Raw genomic sequence first — 17,786 nt, 5'->3', positions numbered from 1 at the left:
GCAAGGCATTTGACCCCACAAGGTCCTCAGGGAGCAGAACAATTGTTACTCAACTTTGATAGCAATTTCCTCATCAGGAACTCCTTACACCAATGAAATCACAATTCCAGACCATAATCATTAACAGCACTTTTCTCTTGAAGAATCAGTTTCTATGGGGACAGGTGGTAGAATTCTAATTCCAGCTACCATTCTACTTGTTCTTCCTAGAAGAAGGCTTTGTGGGAGAAGAAACAGAGGAAGATCTTGAGCTGAAGAGTGATGAGAAAAGAAAAGAAAGGGAATTGTGATTTAGATGACTTTTGAATTGTAAGGAAGACCAGAGATTGAATTTAGGGAGGGGAAATTTGAAAAAGAAGGGCTAGAGTTTAAGGAATAAAAACATTAGTGTAGAAGAGAAAGAAGGACTCACATTGAAAGAAAAATATTTGAGGAGTGAAAAAAAGAACCAAAAAGGGACTTGAAGAGGAGAAGGAAGAGCAAAAGGAGAATGAGAAGGACTTTAGTTGAAGAAGAACAACCATTCTAAGAAGAGAATGTGGAAGAGAAGTAATAGGAAGATAAGGGTTAAAGGAAAAGGTAAGGTAAATAAGGCAAGTTGGTAAGACAATGTAAGAAGGGGGATATTAAAAGGATAAAGAAAAGTGAGAAGTTAAGGTAAGAAGTTGAATGATAACTCTGGGCTTAATCCTGCCATTGTTCCCCTCCTCAAAGCAGTTTCCTACAGCATTTATTCAGGGTAGCAATTATCAGGATCTACAAGGGCTCCAGACCATACTTGTTGAAAGTAGGAAGAGCAAGGAGAATTTTGCAGAAACATACACTGAGAGGCACAACTTGGGGATTTTTGTTTCTATAAAAAAAGGCAGGAAATAGGAGGAGAAAGGAAGGGAAACAGAGGTCCTAGAAAACTGACACAATGCAAGTTCAGGGGATGCATTCCCCAAATTGGTCATCTGGTAGCATCTTCTATTGATTTGCAAAATTATTTAAAGCTAAATTGTACTTTGCCATTCCCAACATTCTAGCATTATGGAGGTAATCTACTTTCCAACTATTTCATTACCACCATTTTGGGTCACAAGTATGGAGCAAATAGTTCTCTTAATGATGACAAAAACATAGTATGGAGACCAAGTCCAGAGACCCTCCTGCTCCTGTGAGAAATTGAACAGATTTCATTTTGTGATAATACTTCCTTTATAGGGAATGAGTAGAAGAATGGCAAATGTACGTGATTACAATTCCACATATCATAGATGGCATAAACTCTCATCCAAACCCAGATGCCTAGACATGGACCCAGGAAACAGGAGTTTATGGTAATGATACTTCTAAATGCTGACTGTATGTCTATTCTGACCCTTCCATTTTGTAATTCAGGCCTGTCTGTTTAGTTCTAGTCTCTTTTCAAGCACTGGAGTCATTTGAAAAAATTTCTCAAAATCAATATAATTAAAAATTTGAATAGAAACAATTTTAATTCACACCTTTCATTGATTAAAAATGGCAAAACAATTAAAAATAACAAAATCAAAAACTAGCAGAGTTTTGGAAAAAATAGATGCACTAATTCTTCACTGGTGGAATTGCAAATGTGAAATTTTTAAGACAGAAATTTAGGAAAATGAAATAAAAGTTAGCAAAAAATTATATACTCTATCATTTCATTGTTATGAATTTACTCCCAAAGTCTTATAAAAATAAATTTTACTACATGAAATTTTTTCATAGAGCATTATTTATCATTGAAAAAGAAATAAATAAAATTATATTTCCCCCAAGAAGGGAAATAATCACCTTGAAAATGTTGGTATCTTAATTTAATAAAATACTATAACATAATAATGATGGACAAGTATGAGAATTCTAAAGAAATTTAGAAATATATTTATGAGAGGGGAAGAAGAAAAAGGGGAAAGAAGAAAAAAGCTACAATTTTATATAAGAGAAAAATGGAGATTGAATCAACAAATATAAAATGTGAATGAAAATCAAAAGAGAATGACTGAAAAGATATAATAATATAGGTTGAAAAATAACATACTTAGTTGTAAAGTATGTTTATCTATGCCAATAGTTAATATTAAATTTATAATAAAAAGCATTTTTTACAAGGCAATGGGATTAAGTGGTTTGCCCAAGGCCACACAGATAGGTAATTACTAAGTGTCTGAGGTCAGATTTGAATTCAGGTACTCCTGACTTCAGGGCCAGTGCTCTAACCACTGCACCACCTTAGCTGCCCCTAAAAAAAAGCATTTTTTAAATAATAAAGTCTCATTTTTGTTAGAAAATCCAGCAAGTAGAGTGAGAAATGATGATGGAAAGATAAAATGAGTCAGGAATAGAAGCAATATTATTATTATAATGTACTATAACCTACCTAGGCAGGAAAAGGAAATAAATGAGAAGTTTATGGAATTGATCAAGTACTTTGCTTATTATTTAATAGTGATATGCAACTCCAGTTTTCCAGATATATACTTATCTCTTTCTTAATCAAAAATACAGATATTAACTAAATGTAAGCTTGTCTTAATGATAATTTCATGGTTCAAATGATGGAGGAACCAACATAGAAACATTCATTTTTTTTTTCAGTTACTCTATTCCCCCCACAAACTCTTGAAAATAATATAATGAATATTTGTAATTAAGCTAAACAAATTGCCACATTGTCATTGTCCAAAAGTATGTTTCATTCTCCATTTTGAGTGGAATATCTCTCTGTCAGGAAGTGGATAGCATGTTTCATCATAAGTCTTTTAGAATCATATTTGGTCATTAAGATCAGACATCTTAAATCTTTCAAGAATTGTTTATCTTCATGCTGTTTTTGACTAAGTTTTTCTCCTGGTTCTTTCACTTGGCATCAATTCTTACAAGTCTTTTGAAATTTTTCTGAAACCATACTTTTCCTTATTTCTTAAGCACAATGTTATTACCATTATTCTTCATCTATTCTTCAACTGATAAGTACTTCCTTTTGTTTCAAGTTCTTTGTCATTACAGAAAGGACTGCTAGAAATAAGCTTATAATGGTATCACTGTACCAAAGGGCATAAACAGATTAGTGACTTTAGGGACAGAGTTCACAATTGCCCTACAGAATTGTTAGACCATTTCATAGCTTTATCTGATTTTTGACTGCAGCCTCTCCAGTACTCACCTTAAGCCAACTATGAGTTTTATTAGTAGTATTTTTCTCCTAGATCTATACATATGATTTCAAAAGTATAAGGAATTCCCCAGGAAGTAAAGTTCCTCTAACTATGCAGATTAGCAACATATCTATGATTTATAATTTTAGAAATTTGCCTGGGTCACTGAAAGATTAAGCCTTGTCCACTTAATAGTATAACAGCTGAGTACTTAAAGAAAACACTAACTGAACTAAAAGGACAAATAGATAAAAAGTTATTTGGGATCCAACATGTACTTTTCAGACCTAAATGAATGTAAGAAAAAAATAGACAAGAAAGAAGTTTATTTGAATAGAATTTTAGAAAAAAAGATAAGTTTTTATGATCACAGAATGAGAATCATAAAAACATACATATTTTTCAGGTTTTTTGGCACCTTTTCAAACATTAACCATGGCTTAGGGCATAATAAATTAATAAATTTTGAAATCAGAAATACTTAATATCTTTTACTGAACACAATTCTTCACAGACCAAAAATTATTGCCAGTTTAATCATGTACCTTCCTTAGTAGACTGCTCTCCAACTGGACTCACTGCCTGGATTCACTTCTCAATTACTAGTATCATCTTCTTATATTTTCCCCAACATAGTGATTCCAAAGGTCCAGCTATTGATGCATAGCCTACTTTCTATCCTCAACTGACCTTAAACCACTCTGGGCATACCCACAATATCCCACTTCAACATATCATCAAATCTACCTGCAACTTCCACTGTGTTCTCTGGTATGTTTTTCCCATAATTAACAAACTTCCTTTCATCATAAACCATATTCTTATTCATTCCTTATATCTTCTTGCCCTCACTGCACATACATATATATATATATATATATGTATATATATATATATGTATATACATACACATATCTATACACACATAAATACACATATATCTATATACACACACATTTTTATATGTGTGTACATACTACATATATATACATATACATACATATTCTGATCATGGTAAGAGGAAGAATACTTTGTTTCCCACAGCCATTTGCAGGCACTTCCTGTACCACTTCACTAAGCAAGCTCTCTTTAAACTTCACACAATCTAAATTTATCACCTTAAACAGATTCTGGTGGTTATTACCTAAAAACTAACCCATTCTTCTAGTTCATCTAGAAGATTCATCTTCTGTTCTCACTAGTGATACCTTGTTCTCTCTCAAGTCATCATACTTGCTGAGATTTCATATTACTTTCTATCCTGATTCTCACCATTTGGTAAACCAACTCAATTCTATAATATACTCTATTTTCAAATCCCCATGACCCCTGCCTATTATCATTAATCTCAAACCTAATTGCTTCCTTGTTTTAAATCTAGCTCCTATGTATTTGCTACTTAATAAAGCTATAGGAAATTATGAAACCATGCTGAATAAGTACACTGTAAATTTATACCTTTTAAATTCAGTTGAGCCTCCAGTAATTAAGATTTAACTTCTATTTCCCCCTAATTAGTTCTCTCGCACACTCTCCACATAAACTATTCCAAATCTTTTTTTCTCTCTTTAAAACTCCCAGGTACCATTTTCTTCCTTGTCCATTCCCACACCAATTTGCAGCCAAGAACCTAGCTTCATAATTCAACAATAACAACAAATAAGACCATTTTCCAAGACTGCCTTTTGTTTTGCCTCCTTCTCCTGAAATGATTCAGATTACTATCTCTACCATATCTACCTCCTAGTCTCAGATGAAAAATGACTTTTCTTCTTGCCAAGGCAAATTACTCTACATGTAGTCTTGATCTTTTCCCTTCTCTTCTCCAGAAAAGTGAACTATCCAGAATCCTCATTTTCACTAAACTCATTTTCTTTTTTTAATAAGAATTATTTTATTTTATTTTAATTTTAAAGTTTTATTTGAGTTTTGAGTTTTAGAATTTTTCTCCCAATCTTACTTCCCTCCCCCCCCCCCCCCCCCGCCCATGGAAAGCAATCTATCAGTCTTTATTTTGTTTCCATGTTGTACATTGATCCAAATTGTAAACTCATTTTCAATCTCTTCCTGTATACTGAATGTTTCCCTACTTCATATAAACATTTCCACATTTCCCCCATACTTAAAAGCAAATTCTCATTACACTCACATTTCCTGGAGCAACAATAGAATTCACTGACTTCAGAATAAGAGATGGAAAACAGAAACTTGAGGGTGCATAAAAAGATATCTGTGTTGAATAACTGGAAGTAAAATACGATCTCAAGTAATGATCTGAGTTGACCTTGTTGGGTAGAGCAAGCTAGTTTGTTCAGTATGTCATTCAACTCCAACTAGTATTCTAATGTTAAGTGGGAAAAATATTTTCAAATATTGGAGGCATTATATCCTGGTTTCTAGCCAGGGCTTATCTAGACAGACAGAGAGAGAGAGAGAGAGAGAGAGAGAGAGAGAGAGAGAGAGAGAGAGAGAGAGAGAGAGAGAGGAAGCAGGCTGCAGTAAAATTGATGGTAAGAGGCTAAGGGTAGAGGGCTAAATTTTGATGGCAAGAATAATCTATTCAAGTGGTTTGGGATAAGTTAGATAGATATAGTGAGCTAATTGTATTTGTACTTGGTGTTTTCATCAAAACATGTGAACTACTAAGACTAAGAAACCTCATTCTTATATATAATAAATATTTTTTAAAAGAAAGTCAGAAGATATTAGACATTTTTGTAAAAATAAAATACCTAAATCACCATGAAATGAATTTGAAGTCTACTACTTTCAAGCAAATCATTCTTGAGCATCTCAATTTTTATAAAACAACCTAAATACACATATACATACATATCTACATCTTTTGCATGTTTATGTATTTGCTGAAAAATGACCAGCATAAAAAATGAAACTGGACAAACTTTGATAAGCAGGAAATGACTGCTTACTAACCCAAGAGTAATAACAGAATTGACACTCTGTGAAGTCAGACTATATCTTCATCCCAAATTTTCAAATTATCTATTCATTCTGACTTGTGTTAGAGTACTGATGAGCCACAGTGGAACACATTGTACCTTGACCTCACCATCATAATGTCATTGGACCTCTTTTAGTATGAAGGCCCAACAACAGCAACAAACAGAATTGACTTTTTGTATATGGTCAAATTACTGTAACAATGGGAGAAGAAGCAAATGTCAAATTAAAAAAATGTTAAGAAGACACTGTACAATTACAACAGCTTCAACCTGTACTATTCAAACAAGCCACTAATGTAAAAAAAAATTGGGAATGAAAAGAGATAGACACTAATCTTTGATAATCACTATTTCTTACAAAAAATAACTTTCTTAAAGCTTCCCTTTATATCTTCAGGCACAACTTGTCTATTTTTTTCTCAAATCTCTCTCTCTTAAATTACCATCATGCATTTACTGATTTTACTCCTACTACATTGTAACAAATCTAGATTGTAAACTCCTTGAGAATAACAGTAGTGTTTTTTTATCTTTGTATCTGAAACATTTTGTACATAATAGACTCAAAATTAAGAGCACATGTGGCAAGGGAAGAAAGGATTTGCCTATATAAAGAGGGATTATATTCCAAGTATAGGGATAGATATGTACAAAAAAAGGCACAGACATAGGGAAAAGCAGGATTAGAGAGACACATAGCAAGTTTGACTAGAATACATCCAGATTTTCAATGGCCTTCATTTCCAGGTAGGCTAAGGAGATCAAACTTTATTCAGTAGTCAATAGACAGCTAATAAAATGTTAAAATACAAGAATGGCATGATCAGGACAGTGCACTGAAAAAATGATATGAACAACATTTTAGAGGACAGATTGGAAAGGGGGAATTGATAAGAAAGGAAAGCAGGTAAAGAGGTTATTGCAATACTTGTAGCAAGAAAAGATGATTGTATGTACTAGGAGAGTTGCAGGGGTTAGTCTTGAAAAAAAATGCACAAAGTAGTTTCAAAGTTAATCTGAATACTATCCAAAGATGATCAAGGGAAAGGAAAGGATATAGCCATTTAATTCAGAAGGGGTTGAAGTTATATATATCATCATAAAATTGACAAGGGAATAAATATAAAAGACATAGTAACAGTTAAGAAAAAAGGAGAATGGAAGAAAAGATGGCAAGCTTGACTTATTCGATTTAGAAGATAAATTTCACAAATATCTGCCAATTGTCAGAGAATATGGAGATGTCATCTTTAATGCACTTTGGAAATATACTGAGCCATTTCAAAAGTCATTGGAAAAGTGACCAATGCTATAGATATGATCTATTCCATTTCCAATCCCCATTTAAGGGAATAATAGTGTAACAAAACCTAACAGCTTAATCAGACACTCAATCAAAGATTAATAACTACCTTTTAGAACAGTTAAAATGTTAAGTTGAAGAAGTAAGACTGTTTGGAAAAGAGGAAAAAGATTGAGGCTGAGATGGAAGACAAGAGGACAGTTCATTTGTCACCTGTCAAACACTTTACTACTTCCAACATTCAAATGACATTACCACTGACCCCAGAGTTGGATGAATGGTTTACTCATAACCCCTTGTTTTGGTCTAAGATGTATTAGTTAGGCTCTGAGGGAAACAAAAGATCCAGCAAGACTTAATCAATTAATCCTGCTGCTCTAATCTTGTTTTCTGTTTGTGAAAGATTAACTAACTTCATATGTCAAGAGAATGATTTAGTTAGTTTACCTAGATTTTTTTGCAAAGTATATGACAAAGTGCTATTATTCATGTTGGAAAGATATAAGATTTCTTCAAAAATAATTTAGACCCAAAGAGTAATTGTCAGTGATTGAATGTTAAATTGGAAGGTGCTGTGGCATATGAGTTCCAATCTGATTCAGCTGCATGATCCTAGGCAAGTAAACTAACAGCTATTTGCCTTAGTTCCAGTCTGACTTACTTGCACGATCCTAGGCAAGTAAACTAACAGCTGTTTGCCTCTGTTCCCCATCTGAAAAATGGGGATAATAGCAGTACATACCTCCTATGGTGATTGTGAGGATTATTCCCTTAATATTCCCTCATATTCCTTTTTTTGTGAAGGGTTACTAGCTTGGCATGTCAAGAGAATGTTGTATCTACAGTTTATCTATATTTTTGCAGTGTTTGGCAAAGTCATTATTTTTCTTGAAAGATTGGGTGTTAAATTAGAATGAATATTGTGAGGATATATAAATAAAAATTGACATAATTGTAAAGTATTTTCATAGTGCTTGGTACAAAGAAGTGTTATATAAATGGAAGCTGTTAATTATTTTTTTATATGTCATTTCTAGGTTCTCTTTTGGTCATATATATCCTTAATGATGGCTTTAGTGTCACTTTTAATTTATTGGTCATCACTAACAATAAATGTTATTCTAGGCTTTTAGGTTTTATAGCTAGAAGACCTTAGGTATCACTCTCCACATTTTACAAATGGGAAAACTCATATCAGGAAAAGTAGAGAACTAGTCTTGGATTCAGAAGGACGGTAGTTTGAATCCAGCCTCAGACACTTGCCAATTACTAGCTGTGTGACCTTGGGCAAGTCACTTAACCCTGATTGCCCCACATCCAGGGCCATTTCCAGTTGTCCTGATTCCTATCCAAGATGACTGTGGAGGAGAAAGTGAGGCTGGTACAGCACCCCCCCCCAACTCAAATCCAATTCACGTGTTTGTCATGGTATCACCTCCATGATGTCATGGTCTTCTTTGAAAGTGAAGTACAAACATTATTAATGAAGCTTGGATTCAAACTCAGATTCTCTGACTCCAAATCTACTGATTGAACTATCAGTCTATATGCATACTTTCTAATCCTTATAAAACCTTTTTAATCTTCCATACATATGGAAGATATCCTTAAAGAAAACATGAGATGAAAAAGGCAATCCTTTGAAAACATTTTTTGAAGTCAACCCAATCTTTTTAGTCCACAAATGACTGAGTTTCTAGAAAATAAGGTGTTGCTCCCTATATGGTTTGCTGATTTTAACAAAACAGTTGACTGAATAGATTTTTCTCAGAAAAAATAGTATCTACCATATTCATGCTGATTTGACAAGATCAAAAAAATAGAAATCACTTTGTTCAGTGACATTGAGATTTCAATATGAACATATTCATCAGTATTTAGGATATATTGCACTGAAGTCAAGCAAAATTAAGGGTTATGTTTGCCATATGTTCCTATTTGCAGATGGAATTTTATTAATTTTATTGAATACTGGAATATTAAATACATTTTCTTAGCAAAATACATAATTGTTCAATTGAAATTGGCTTAATCATCCATTCTGGAAAAACAAAGTGAATGAAAATGATTATTATGCTTTTTGATATGCAGGTGGATATATAACCAATTCTTTTAGTGGTGGGTATTTATATGTATACTTATATAGCATAGCAGTGGATAAAGAGCTGGCCTGGAAGTTAAGAAGATCTTTATTCATGTCTTTAACCTCTATCACATACTATCTGTGTGGTTCTAATGAGAAAATCACTTAACCACTCAATGAATCATAGAATTTTCTGAGATTATAAATTGTAGTGCAGGAGCTGATTTGCTTGACATAGGGAATTTCTCATTAAGATTGATTTTACCAATGAAATCACCAGTTGGACTAGACAAAAATATACTACTGTGTTTGTTATCTGTGTGTGTCTGTGTTTGTGAGTCTGTGTGTGTGTCTGAGAAAGAGCTAGTCAGGTATAACTTTAGCAGGTGCCATAAAAGGACAATTAATTAGGGCCCAGCATTATATAAAAGGGGAAAAATGAACTTTTATCCCATTTTATAATGCTTCCAGTCATCACAAGTTACCCACTGTTCCAAAACAACCATCTAATCATAAACAGTAATGTTGCTTTATGGTTATGAATCAAGTAATTCCACACTCTCAGAAGATGGGGATAAGTGACTTGCCCATGGTCATACAGCATGTGATCCAATGGGTACTGACAATATGACTTGGAAAAATGAAGACTAAAATGTATTTATATAGCAACACTATCAAAACACATAAAATTATAAAGTTCCAGGAAATTATATATATATATATATATGTATATATAAAATAAAAAGATTATATTGATTCTATATTACTACATAGTAAATATATATATGATAGATAGACAGATAGAATATTGGAACTTGTCATTTTAAAAGCATAAATATATTGTTTCCACATTTATGCAATGATGTATTTCTGGAAATTTACATCAATTTCTTAGTCATTCTTAGTCACTTTTGTTGTTTATGCAACTATCCTTGAATAACAATCAGACTTTCATATGTAAGTTGCAAATTAACAATCATGTGTAGAATAATATTGCCTCAAGGTCCCCCCAAATGTTAATAAGTAAACTTAATACTTTTCCACCAGCTTCTTGGGGCCAAACTAACAATAGGGACTTTGCCAATACATACAATAGGCAACAAATATGCTATCTCTATTTCTCTGCAATTTTGACACTTCTTTCCTAGGTACCAGAAAAATATAAAAGGATGTCTGAATGTAGTAATTGTAATCATTGCAGTCTTAAGACCCCCAAATAGAGGTCACCAACTTTGAGATATAGGTGCTTTTACAGATGAGATGTCATTTTGCAGATGAAGAAACTAAGGCAAACAGTTTTAGTGTACTGTCCAGGATCACATGACTAGTAAGTGTCAGAGGCCAATTTTGAACACTGGCTTCTTAATTGCAGACCTGGTATTCTATCCACCCCGCCCCTTGCTATCCCTTGCTACCTGCAGATTATTCCCAAATCCCTATCCTCAATTTGAATTCAATTTCATATACCCATACCCCTCTGCCTACAGGTCATGTTAAATGTATTATTCCAGTGGAACTCAAGTTCTATATTAATTAAACTAAATTTCTTGTTAAATTTAAGTTTAATTAATATGTTAAAAACAAATACTCTAGTCTTTCCTTACTCTACTTTTCCTTCTAACTTTGCCATTTCTATATTACTACTTTATGTTTATTATTTGTATCATTGGGGTTATTTTTATTGCTCCTTTCTCTCTCATACCTCTTATCTACTTAGTTTAGTTATCAGCTTCTGAGGATTTACATTTAACTTTCTTACATTACTCCATTGCTCTTTCCATTATCACAATCCTTTCTATTGTCACAACTGTCATATAGACTCTGATCATCAAAACTTTTGTGATATTCAGATGCTTTGGAGGTATTCTTGACTCCACTCTTTCCCATCAAAAAGATCTCTCATAGTCCTTCCAGACTGGATAAGATGTAACTTCTCTATCCAAGAAAATCTCCATTGCTACTACTCAATGACCCACCAAGAAAAGACATTTAAGGCTCTGTATATTCCTGTATCACTCTATGGTTCCCTTCTTACTTCAAATATTTCCCTATTACTCTCTTCACTTCAGGCAAATTGGGCTACTTTTGGGCCAACGAACATAGTGTAACTCCAAATATTGTGTTTTTATTTACCCTGTTTTTAAAGCCTAGAAAGCTATCTCTCCCCCCCTCATTAATTGTTGATATGCTACCTATTCTTTAAAGCAAAACTCAAATGCTATTAGTTCCAGGAAACCTTTGCCCAGATCAGAAACAACCTTCACATCAATTTAAGAACAACTTAGTAGGTGCCTTTGAAGTATCAGACACTGTTGAGGAGATATTGAGGATGCAATACAAAAACAAAAAAAGACAACTTTTCCTGACCTCAAGGGGCTTACATTTTGTTTCCTCTTCAGAGTTCATTCGACTCTTCATTCTGTTACTCTCTAATACTCTTAAATGTAATACTTTAAAAGCTTGTTATTTTGTTCTTGTTGGATTTTCTTTAAAGCAACTCAGATCACGATTCAATTCAATTCAATGAACATTTATTAAATGCCTACTATGAGCCAGGCCCCGTGGTAAGTATTGGAGGATATAAAAAGAGGCAAAAGACAGTCCTTGCTCTCAAGAAGTTTACAATCAAATGAGGGAGACAATATATATGAAATAGCTATGCGTAGGATAAAAAGGAAATAATTAAAATCATGAAAGTATTGGAATAAAGAGAGGTGAAGGGAGGCTTCCTGTAGAAGGCAGAATTTTAGTTGGGACTTAAAGGAAGCCAAGAGTTGGAGCAGAGGAGGGAGAGCATTCTAGGCAGGGGAGGCAGTCAGAGAGAATGTCTAGAGCTGGATAGATATTAGGTCTCAAAGATTTATTACTTTGTGGTTAATCTGGTGATAGTTTCTCTAAAATCATCATTCTCAGGTCTAGATTCACAGCCTTTCCATTTACATAGAATCTGTCAGATTTTAAGACCTTGTAACTTAGCATTTGTTGTCAGTATACACAGATTAATGTGCTGATCACTGGAATATAAGGTTTGATTAAATATCACCCCTCTGCACTTCATTGATTCTATGTTCTTGTCATACATAAGACACAATGTCTCAAATAACAACAAGGAAGAATGAGATTTTATTGTGTAATATTATTGTACAGTATAAAGCTCTGTGCTGGCACCCCTACTGAATTACTAACTGCTTGAATGCAGGGTCATTATCTCCCTTAGTGCCTATCATACTGTAGAAGTTAATAAATATTTCTCATGTTGGATTTACATTTCCTGGAGGAAAAGGTAGGAAATTCTCATAATTATGACTTTATACCTTCCCAGTTCTCATGGATTCAGGAATATATTTGATCATATAATTGGTAAAGATTATTAAAAGATTTGTGAAGATAGCACTGGACAGATGTTTAAGGAGCACCTACATTATTCAAGGTATTTCAGAGGATTAAATAACAAAATAAAATCTATTGAGGCATGGATGGTCCCTGCCCTCATAGTACATACAGTGTATTTGAGGAAATAAGATGGACACAAAAAGGGCAAACTATAAGAGATAATTATATTGCTATTATTAATAACAATAACTTCTAGAGGAATTCAAAGAAAAATTGATTCCATCTGGTATTTATTTCAGCTGAATATTTCATGTTGAAAGCTAGCATATTTAATTTCAATTGCAGAAGTAAATGGCATTAATAAAGACAGGGAAATGGAAAGACTCCCTTAGAGAAGTAATGAATCTTAACTAAAGATAGGCATTATTTCATTTTTGTCTTTTCATTCCCAATGCAAGTCATTGCCTGGTACACAGTTGGTACTTAAAAATGCTTGATTGATGGATATAGATTAGTGAAAGGGAAATCTGCAACTAGGTTGTGACTAAGCCTTAATTCAACAATTGAATTCAATTCTACAAATGTTTTTATCAAATGCTTACAGCAGATAGAGTATAATGCTAGGGAGTGGGAAAGATAAAAGGTTTGCAATCTCAGGGACCTTAATGTCTAATATAGTAGGGGACTTGAACACATATCGAGATAACTATAGCCCAAGTATCTGGATCATAGATTCACCATAGTTATCTCTGTAATGCTTACTATGTATTTATGTGTCCCATTCACTAAGTCATATGAGAGGAGTGAGCCTGTTTCTCTGATGGGGAAGAAAAGGTTTCCTAGAGACTGTGGCAATTGGCTTAGAATGTAAGGAATTGGTAAATGCAAAACAGGCAATAAAGGGAGGGAGGAGACAAATATTAGCAGTTAAGGGACTGAAGTAGGAAAGCAGAAGGCTTGTATGAAGGGAATATGTAGTTCTATCTGACTAGAGATTAAGAACACGGATTTAAAATACAGTAAGCCTAGGAAAATAGGACTATTTCAAAGTGTTGAGATTCTTGAATGACAGTTTAGGAGTTTGAAATTTTCTCAGAATGCAATCATTTAGAGAAGGACTGTCCAACCTTATTATTTTAGGGCTGCATTAAACTAAAATAACTATCCAAGGACCACACCCAGAATAAAAACTATAGAATAAAAATACAGTAGCATTATGTGAGGGCTCCAGAGCCAGGGTTCTTCGATTTCAAACATAACTTCTTAGAAAGTGGGGGAACACCTGTCAACAATAGGAGAGGTAAGCAAGTAAACTCAAAACAACAAAGCCACAACCTTGCCCTCTCATCCCCTAGATTTCTTTAAGATTCATCTCAAATTCAGCTACTTCAGGAGACATTCCCCCAGTACATCCCCCCCCCCTTCCTCTTACCATCACCTGCTAGTACATTAACTTCTTGTGATATCTTGTAACCAGCTAATTGATTACAATAAGTCTCCCTCTTCCATTAGAATGTAAACTCCCTAAGGTCAGGCAATGTTTTTGGCCTTTTTTTGTCTTTGTAGTGCTTAGAACAGTGTCTGAAAAAAATACTTAACTATAAGGACTCTTACTCCTTACTCTGAAAGAACAATCTGAGGTCATTTTCCTGGAAATTGCCAAATGATTCTCATGTATGGAATAAGTATTCATTGTGCCTAGCTTTCATCCTGAAAACTATCTGAGGTTTTTCCACTTTTTCCTGGGGATAAGCTCCTAAAGTATACTTATCGGCTTAGGCAGCTCCATAACATGTCATCATAGACCCTTCACATCCTCCTTATTAGCTAATCTTTGCAAACATTCTACTTTCAAAGTCTTATTCCCTGCAACCGCTTACTGTTTTCAGAGATCCTGAAGGGTAGTTCTGAAAGCAGATGTAGTACAGAACACCTTGTTCTTCCAAAACTGCTATCACCAGAACTTTGTTTTGCTCTAGCTGGGGTCTGGTTGGTTTAGTTTGCTGTATTTTTACATCACTGGAAAACGACAAAGCTGCTGCAGAATTGGTACTATGCTAATCCCACACTGATCTGGGCAAGCAGGAAGTCAGTATTTTCACATGAGGGCGGCAGGGACTCGGGACAAACATTACCTTCCGAGGCAAGGATACTTTTTCTAGAGAGGTTCCTTTCGGGCTACTTTCCAGGGGCAGCTTTGTAACAAGCTAACAATCTTTTGTTTTTTAAGAAATCAAAACATATCACCGTCCTTTTTGTTTCCGGAGTTGTGGCAGGTGCGGGATTAGATGTGCTCAAGGGCATCATATTCTCCCTTCCCAGGATGGGTGTTAAGAGCAGCTTTTTATGTTATGGGAACATCTTTCTGGGAGTTTCTTTTCCTGGGGATAATAAATCCCCTTCTCATTCCCTTTGTCTTCCTCTTTGTTTCCCAAGAAAGCATCTCTTATTAAACTAATGGCCTGGAAACAACACAGGAAAATAGGGCCCTGAGGCCACCAACAAAGCTATCTATCAAGGGGGACCCTTCCCTCCTTCAGCAAGCTTCTGGGCCTGCATTTCAACTCCCGGGAGAACTGCTACCCCGGGGTCCTGAAACAACCCGTAGGCCCCCTGCCCACCCCCCAGGTAGCCCCTCATCATTTGCGGATAGGGCCAGCAGCCGGGCTGGCCTCCCGGGGCCGGCCCAGCAGCGACCGCCCCACACCTTCCCAGCCAGCCCGGCCTCAGCCTAGGAAGGTATTTGAAGCGCCACGCGATTGGCGCGCCCCTGCGGCCCGCTGGGCTGCCATTGGCTGTCCCGCGCCTTTGTTTCCTTTTTTCCACTCCGCAGTCTGAGCCCTTTAGGACAGCGGAAGTTTCTTTGCTTGCAGGCTAAGCGAGGACTTGCGAGGAAGCTGCAGCCCGCCACGGGGCAGATCATCTGGGCGCCTCCCGGTAGCCAGGCAGCCGGTGTCGCCGCTAAGGTCCCATCCCTTCATTTCCTAGGCAGGGAGGGAGGAAGACCTGGGCCAGAGAATCATGGATCTGGAGAACAAAATGAAAAAGGTAAGGGAGGCAGGAAATGCTTTCACCTGAGCTGGGCAGCGCCCCTGCAGCATCTCACCTCCGGGCTCCCCCCACCACCGCCCGCTCTTTTTGCTCTGTCTCTTGCCCCGGGATAAAACTACCTTGAAAATGTGCCCTGCGAGCCTGAAGCCTAAAGGGACCCAGGTAGCCTCCGACTGTCCTGCAGGTGACCCGCTGGGGACCGAGGGAGGGACTGACCTCTCCCTAACTTCCTTGAAACAAAAGGCGAGCCTGGGAGGGAGCCGAAGGGGGAAGAGAAAGGGACGACCGGAAAGTTCTGGGTTCTGCTTGAGCACATTCCCGTCGCTTGCGAGTTGACATCGGCTCCCTAATCCTCCTCGGGGGAGCGGGTTAAGAGGACACGTTCTTTTCCTGTCTCAGGAAGTCTGTCTGCAGCCTTGGTGGTTTTCAGGGCACCGGTCTTACTGACAAACCTGAGGAAAAGACTTCTTTGGGCTTCTTATCCAGCCGCCTGCAGGATTCCGCAGGATTCCGCAGGACTGGGGCGCTGGTTTTCATGAAACCTGCTAATTTCCCCTTTCCCCGGTTCATTTATTAAAAGGTGATGATGGCTGGCCACCCGCTCTTTAATTCTGACTTTGAGATCCGTGTGTTATCTCCAAAAGAAATCGTGCTTCCCCTCCAACCCCCCTTCTACTGGATGATAGTTGGCCACAAACAAAGATAGTTAGCCGAATAGCCAACTTTTCCCCACCTTTGGTGGAAGCAGGCTATCAGCAATAGACTTGAGCCATAACCTTTCCAGACACTCCTGCCAGGACCAGTCACCTGAGAGGAAGGAGGGGTAGGGGCCGGCTGGTGAGTCACAAAAAAGTGCCAGTTCCAGATGAAGCTCTCCTTGTACTAAGTGAAAGGTATCATCTTTGCTAATCTTAACAGTCTTTGTGCATTATAAATCTAAAAGTAACCCTCCTCTTAGAAAGTAGGAGGAGTTCTAGGCATATTAAAAAATGGAAATTTTAGAGACCTTAAAATCCTGCAGAGCTCTTTAATCTATCCATAGCAAGCAGAATTGCAAGTTTCTTTTGCAAGCAGGATTCCAGTTTAAGGAAACTTAAGAGAATAACAACAAAATGTCGCATAAATTTTTTATACCATCTATGAATTGAGCCACCCCATAAATGGGAACTCGAGAAACAGGAAGTCATATGAAGGGCTTGAGGGTGTCCTGATTGTGCTGATATCTTCCAGTGTCACTAATTGTTCTATTGTTTTAAAATCAATGTTGATCCCTGCTTTTACTCTATTAACAAATCTCTGTGCCTGCTGGAAAGTTGTGCAAGTCTGTGATAATAACTTTCTTGTGACAAGGAGATCCTCAAAGTTTGTTTTTCAGGGACAAAAGCTAGGTATTTGAAAATTTTCATTTAGTTTGGAGTTTCAAATCCATCCCTCCCTCCCTCCTGTCTCACCATCCTGATGTTTACCACCAGATATAGGTTATACATGTTTAATTATGTGAAATTTTTGCATATTAATTTCATGCAAGAAGACTTGAAGAAAAGAAAAAAGAATGAGAGTGAAGAATAGTATGTTCCAGTTGGTATTCATTTCAATGTCTTTATCTTGTGGTGAATAGTATGTTTCATCATGTCTTTTGGCATTATCATGGATCATTATATTGCTGAGAACAGCTAAATCATTCAAAGTTCTTCATTGAAAAATATGTTTAAGATTTTCCAGGTTCAGTTTTTCTGAAATCATCCTGTTTGTCAGTTCTTATAGCATAATAATAATGATCAATTACAATCATATACCACAGCTTGTTTAGTCTTTACCCAGTTACCAAAAATCTTTTTGTTCCAATAGGTTCTTTTCCATTTTTGGATGTTTTGTGGATAAAGACTTAG

General features: G+C 36.0%; 1 protein-coding gene across 1 annotated transcript in view; it reads left to right on the top strand.

The window, feature by feature from the left end:
• Positions 1-214: 214 nt before the first annotated feature.
• TES (testin LIM domain protein) overlaps positions 215-17,786 on the top strand; it is an 87,772-nt gene continuing 70,200 nt past the window's right edge. The window contains exons 1-2 of the mRNA XM_074193859.1: positions 215-579; positions 15,720-15,894. Coding sequence (XP_074049960.1) covers positions 15,868-15,894 — 27 coding nt within the window. The 5' untranslated portion in view covers positions 215-579; positions 15,720-15,867. The remainder of the gene's footprint in view (positions 580-15,719; positions 15,895-17,786) is intronic.

The sequence above is a fragment of the Macrotis lagotis genome, chromosome 7, assembly GCF_037893015.1.
Source record: "Macrotis lagotis isolate mMagLag1 chromosome 7, bilby.v1.9.chrom.fasta, whole genome shotgun sequence".
In the NCBI taxonomy this organism is placed as follows: Eukaryota; Metazoa; Chordata; class Mammalia; order Peramelemorphia; family Peramelidae; genus Macrotis; species Macrotis lagotis.
This window is presented reverse-complemented; position numbering and strand designations above follow the sequence as displayed.